General features: G+C 39.4%; 1 protein-coding gene across 1 annotated transcript; it reads left to right on the top strand.

The window, feature by feature from the left end:
- Positions 1-885: 885 nt before the first annotated feature.
- On the top strand, positions 886-4,795 carry LOC130100459 (extracellular calcium-sensing receptor-like). Its single transcript, XM_056265937.1, has 6 exons — positions 886-1,308; positions 1,569-1,860; positions 2,113-2,934; positions 3,071-3,298; positions 3,448-3,571; positions 3,682-4,795. The coding sequence occupies exons 1-6, from the start codon at positions 1,088-1,090 to the stop codon at positions 4,593-4,595; spliced, it is 2,601 nt and encodes an 866-aa protein (XP_056121912.1). The 5' UTR covers positions 886-1,087; the 3' UTR covers positions 4,596-4,795.
- Positions 4,796-5,941: the final 1,146 nt, after the last annotated feature.

Below are 5,941 nucleotides of genomic sequence, written 5' to 3'. Positions count from 1 at the left end.
GAGGAAACTATCCTCTGATGCTATTGCACAGGAGGACCTGAAGATTAAAAGAGGGCTTCTGCAACAACTTGAAACATCTGACATTGAGTTTGTTCAGACAATGGGCTGGTGGTCATCCACGATGGACCGTCTGAACTCAAACATTAAAATGCTGGTGCAGCATATTATGGGTTCAGGGAACCGTGGTTACATGCCTCCACCGTCACCACACACCCTTCACCAAAACCAGTATTCCTAAGCACACACACCCACAAGAAGACCACTTGGGGAGAACAATCCACCTGCACATAGTCAGCACAGCACCTCACCTTCACTTTAGAGTACATGCATTTGTAGCCTAAAGTACAAAAGAACATTTGTAATGTTGGTTTCCTTTGTGTTGTGGTACTTATATTTATATATACTTATATCAGCACATTAAAATAGCTCCACATCTGATCTGTTTGTGTAGTCAAACTTAATGTGTATTTATACATGCTTCTATGCATTTTGTGTTTGTATTTATGCTAATTTAATTAAAACATAATTTACAACTTTTGTGTGGTGGTACTTATTGTATTGTGGGCGGAGGCTTGTGCCACCTAAGATGTAGAATATGTTATGTAAATGCTCCAACTACAGGGTTTTAAAACAAATGGAAAGAACAAGCAGAGATGTGTACAAACAATCTTTATTTGACACTCAAAAAGGTTTAAAAGTATAATTATACAAAAACAATGTAGGGAAATATGCACAAATTACAAAAACAATAAAAGGATCCTGATACCATACAGTGGTCACCTGTAAAATCGTATCCTGACCGGTCAATATCCCATGGGATAAATCAGCATTTGGGAAGAGAAAAAAAGGTGGAAAAAGAAAATCCAAATAAATTAAATTCAAACACCCTCAATTCACACCTTCATACAAATTTGTTTATTAAAGTTGTAGTTTCATAACCTTGTTTAGAAAAGAAAATCCATGATGAGATCAGATGGTGACGTCGTGATTGTCATGGATGGCACCACCCGCTCTTTTAAAGTAACACCCCTTCATCCACAGCCTTCATCATAAATGAGTTAGCTGAGTGGGTGAAGAAGGGTAAGAGATGTGGAGCACACTGTATGTTTCTTTATACCTGTCATTTAACTATATCTCTGTAGCATCAATCGTCAGATCAGGTACCTGTCAGCTCCAGGGACGCTTCAAATTGAATGGAATGTACCAGGATGGAGATGTTATACTTGGAGGCCTGTTTCAGGTTCATTTTTTCACAGTGTTCCCAGATCTGAATTTCAAAACGGAACCAGAACCACCACACTGTGAAAAGTGAGTCTGGAGCCAGACTGATGCATAACTATAAAAGAGGAGAGAGACATATTTTTAAAATAAATAAATTATAAGAACAAATATGAATGTTTCTCTTGCCCTCTATCATCACATTTAATTCGACAGCAGTAATGCTGCCTTGACAAAAAAACAAAAAAAAACTCAGGTGTATTTGAAATGTATTAATGGTTCTATTAATTTGTATTATTATTATCTTTTAGTATCACTAAATGTCAACATTTAGCATTTGTTTTTCCAAGATTTGATATGGAAAGCTTCCAGCAGGCACAGACCATGGCTTTTGCAATAAATGAGATCAATAAGAATCCAAACCTGCTGCCTAACATCACTCTTGGTTACCATCTTTATGACAACTGTGTGAGACTAGGAATGGCGTTCCGGGCTGCCATATCCCTGGCTAGTGGGACAGAGGAGTCCTTCTCCAGCGTAAACTGCACTGGCCCCCCTCCTGTGATTGGGATTGTGGGGGATCCAAGTTCAACTCCTTCCATTGCGATTTCCAACGTTCTGGGACTGTTTCGAGTACCTATAGTAAGATGGAATGAAAAAAAGTAAAAATACACTGTATGCATATGTTTGCACTATTAAGTTAAATTAAAATTTGCACTATTAAGTTACATACGGCTTTTCAGGCGTATGTAAATATTATGTTTCTTCTCATCTCAGAACTTATCATCTGTTTGTGTATTTAAAAAAAGATAAAAGCACTAATCATGTTTTGTTGTTTGTCAAACTATTTTTCTGGCTCATGTCTTCTCTTCTCCCTCCACCTCCACTATTTAGGTTAGTCACTACGCCACCTGCTCTTGTTTGAGTGACAGGAAAAAGTACCCCTCTTTCTTCAGAACAATACCCAGTGATGCCTTCCAGGTGCGGGCTATGGTTCAGATCTTGAGGCATTTTGAATGGACCTGGGTTGGTCTTGTCTACAGTGATGACGACTATGGCATCTATGCTGTTCAGTCATTTCGGCAGGAAATGCAGGTGTTTGGACATTGTGTTGCTTTTTCTGAAATTCTGCCCCATGATAACAACCACAGAGACATTCAACGTATAACAGGGGTGATTCAGGCTTCTACAGCTAGAGTGGTGGTTGTTTTTTCCACTTCATCCTTTCTTTTGCCTTTGATGGATGAGGTTGTGTTGCAGAACATAACAGGAAGGCAGTGGATTGCAAGTGAAGCTTGGGCCACCACTCCTGTATACCACACTCCACGTTTCATGCCCTTCCTCAGGGGCACGTTGGGCATTGCCGTGAGGCGTGGAAAAATTCAGGGGCTTAATGACTTTCTGCTACGTCTTTGTCCCAGCAATGATCCAAGAAATAATATGTTGAGGATCTTCTGGGAGAACATGTTTGGCTGCAGTTTTGAAACAGGGGATAAAGATGGAGAGCAAGTGAAAAAGGTGTGTACAGGACAGGAGGATCTGAACACCACGGACACACCATACACTGATGTTTCAGGTTTGAGGGCAGCGTATAATGTATATAAGGCAGTTTATGCCCTGGCACATGCGCTTCATGACCTGATGCAGTGTGATGAGGGGAGAGGACCATTCAGTGGGAACAGCTGTGCCAACATAATCAACCTGAAACCCTGGCAGGTAAGACCCACGGGTATAGTGCAGATTCCCACCAGGCATATAGACCAGCTAAATGTGGAAAAGCAAAATATGTGCTCTACATTAATTCAAATTTCAGATAAACACATAACACCTGTCCTGTCTACAAACTGTACAGCTGGTTCACTATCTACAGAAAGTGAACTTCACCACAGGCTTTGGGGATCATGTGTCATTTGATAAGAATGGAGATGCTCTGGCTATCTATGATGTGTTAAACTGGCAGCCGACCTCTGATGGGTCAATAAGTATCTATACGGTCGGTGTAGTAAATGAAGGGGCGGCAACAGGGATGGTGTTCACACTGGATGAACAAGCAATTTACTGGAACTTTGAGACAAAAAAGGTAACTAACATTGCATGTTAATGTCATAATTTTTGCATATATATAGTCCAAATGATAGTCAATGCTGTGATAAAACAAAGAAATGAATAGAAAGGCCACGCTTATCATTATGTAAACGAGATAAACATGAATGATGATGTCTGTTTTAGCCCCCACGGTCTTTGTGCAGTGAGAGCTGCCCACCAGGAACCAGACGAGTCACAAGGAAGGGCCTTCCTGTCTGCTGTTTTGACTGCCTGCCATGCGGAGATGGAGAAATTTCTAATACATCAAGTGTTTAATCTATTGAGTAGTTTACTGTTGGCAAACAGTAATTGACTATAATTTGAAAATATCCCAGTTTCCTCCTAAATTCTTGCCTTCTCTCTTTTTCTTAATCACAGATGCTATTGAGTGCACAATGTGTCCAGATGAGTTCTGGTCCAATACAGATAAAGATCAGTGTGTCCCTAAAGATGTAGAGTTTCTGTCCTATAAAGAACCTCTGGGCATCTCTCTGACCACTGCATCTCTGCTTGGCACCTGCTTCTGCGCTCTTGTGATGGTCATCTTTGCTCTTCACCATAACACTCCCATAGTACGCGCCAACAATTCAGAGCTCAGCTTCCTGCTGCTGTTGTCACTTAAACTGTGTTTCCTATGTGTGCTACTGTTCATTGGTCAGCCGAAGCTGTGGACATGTCAGTTAAGACATGCTGTGTTTGGCATAAGCTTTGTCCTGTGTATCTCCAGCATCCTGGTCAAGACTATGGTGGTAATAGCTGTGTTCAAGTCATCTCGGCCAGAGGGCAAAGGAGCAATGAAATGGTTTGGAGCAGTTCAACAAAGATGCACAGTTCTAGTCCTAACAGCCCTCCAGGTTGTGATATGTGCAGTCTGGCTTTCAACTGCCTCTCCAACACCCCATAAAAACAACCAGTACATCCGCTCTAAAATAGTATATGAATGTGCTATTGGCTCAGTGGCTGGTTTTTCTCTACTGCTGGGATACATTGGACTATTGGCTGCAGTAAGTTTCCTGTTAGCCTTCCTGGCGAGAAATCTTCCAGATCATTTTAATGAAGCAAAGTTCATCACTTTCAGCATGCTGATATTCTGTGCTGTATGGATTGCATTTGTTCCAGCATATGTGAGCTCACCTGGGAAATATGCAGTGGCTGTTGAGATATTTGCCATTTTAGCTTCCAGTTTTGGATTACTGGTGGCCATATTTGCCCCAAAGTGCTACATTATCCTTTTCCATCCAGAGAGAAACACTAGACATGCCATAATGGGAAGAGAAACACAAATGAAATAGTGTCTGCATATCTCTGGTGTATGCATTTTTGACCAATCAATACCCTGCTTGTAGACATATGTTATAAATCTTCCTAATGCATGTAATTGAAAGACTTATAGTACATGCAGATGACTCATATACAATGCCTGTTTTGCATATTTTATTGAAACATGATATAATCACAAAAGTTGTTGATTTACACAACAGAAAAAAAGTAATGTAACAATTACAGGGGGAAAAATATGCATTTATGCTTTTTCTAGTTTTTAATTGCCTGGGTATTACTGATGAAGGCCTATTGTGTGTTCCATATTTTTAGTCAGCCCTATTAACACTAAAACGTATATATGTATCGGATATGAATATGGAAAAGATATGGATCTTTCGAAAACAGCACAGAAGATCATCATCTCTCTGATGACATATGCAGGACTTCTGGCCATTTCTGCCCAAACAATGCCCACTTCTTCCAATTCACTACATGCTCACATTCGGGCCATCCAATTAACAACGGATGGATAAAACCAAGTCCCCATCTCAGAGTATTTGTTTCTTGTCTTTTTTTTTTCACTTCTATGAAATCTATTCAAATAACAAACAGGCATTATTACTGTTAAATACAGCTTCAATAAATCCAAGCAGCACATTGAAAATAAATATATTAGAAAATAAATACAAAAATATATAAGCAAATTATATCAAATTAAATAAAACTTTAAGTTAAGGGGTTTAATTAATATCTTTTTCAATTGCTTTAAGGATTGAACTTACATTTTTAAATGCCACAAAACTTGGAGAAACCTTAAACGTTGGCTGCGCTGTTTCTTACCTTGCTCTACGTTGACTTTACTGACGTTAGTTCCAGCTTCACCGTCACCACCTTTTTAAAAATATTTGTTCAGGACATCTCGAAGGCCTCTATTTTCTTCTTCTCTTTTCTTTTCTGAGCACCGGACTTGTGCTGAGTGCTGACCGGACATTTTGAGCGTAACGTTAGCCTACTGAACTTCAAATCAAATGACAACATCATATTTCGATCAGTGGCCAAACCATTTTTGTTTTTTTTTGGGGGGGGGGGGGGGAGGGGAATAAAAAGCTTTTAGTATGTAACTCAAATTTTAGATATTTTTTCAACAAATATGCCTATTTTTTTATTATTTTTTTTACAATTATTCCATAATTTAACGAGAAAGGGTGTTTAGCATGGTACGAACGATTGTTACAGAGAATAGGGTGACATTAGACAACAGAACTGTTTGCTCTACTCTCATGTACTCTACTTTGGCCCAGCCCACAAATACACTACTTTCAAAACAGTTAATAAAAAGTCTGCAACAAATTTGTTCAATAACTCACTAAAAGAG

Source organism: Rhinichthys klamathensis, unplaced genomic scaffold (genome assembly GCF_029890125.1).
Source record: "Rhinichthys klamathensis goyatoka isolate OS25496 unplaced genomic scaffold, OSU_Roscu_1.1 h1tg000242l_1, whole genome shotgun sequence".
NCBI lineage: Eukaryota > Metazoa > Chordata > Actinopteri > Cypriniformes > Leuciscidae > Rhinichthys > Rhinichthys klamathensis.
Note: the sequence above shows the minus strand (reverse complement) of the source record. Positions and strands in the feature narration are given on the sequence as shown.

Coding starts and splice junctions, on each gene's coding strand:
- LOC130100459 (XM_056265937.1), top strand. CDS start 1,088: ATGTGGAGCACACTGTATGTTTCTTTATACCTGTCATTTAACTATATC. Junction 2,935..3,070: donor TCAACCTGAAACCCTGGCAG/GTAAGACCCACG, acceptor CAAACTGTACAG/CTGGTTCACTATCTACAGAA. Junction 3,299..3,447: donor GGAACTTTGAGACAAAAAAG/GTAACTAACATT, acceptor TGTCTGTTTTAG/CCCCCACGGTCTTTGTGCAG.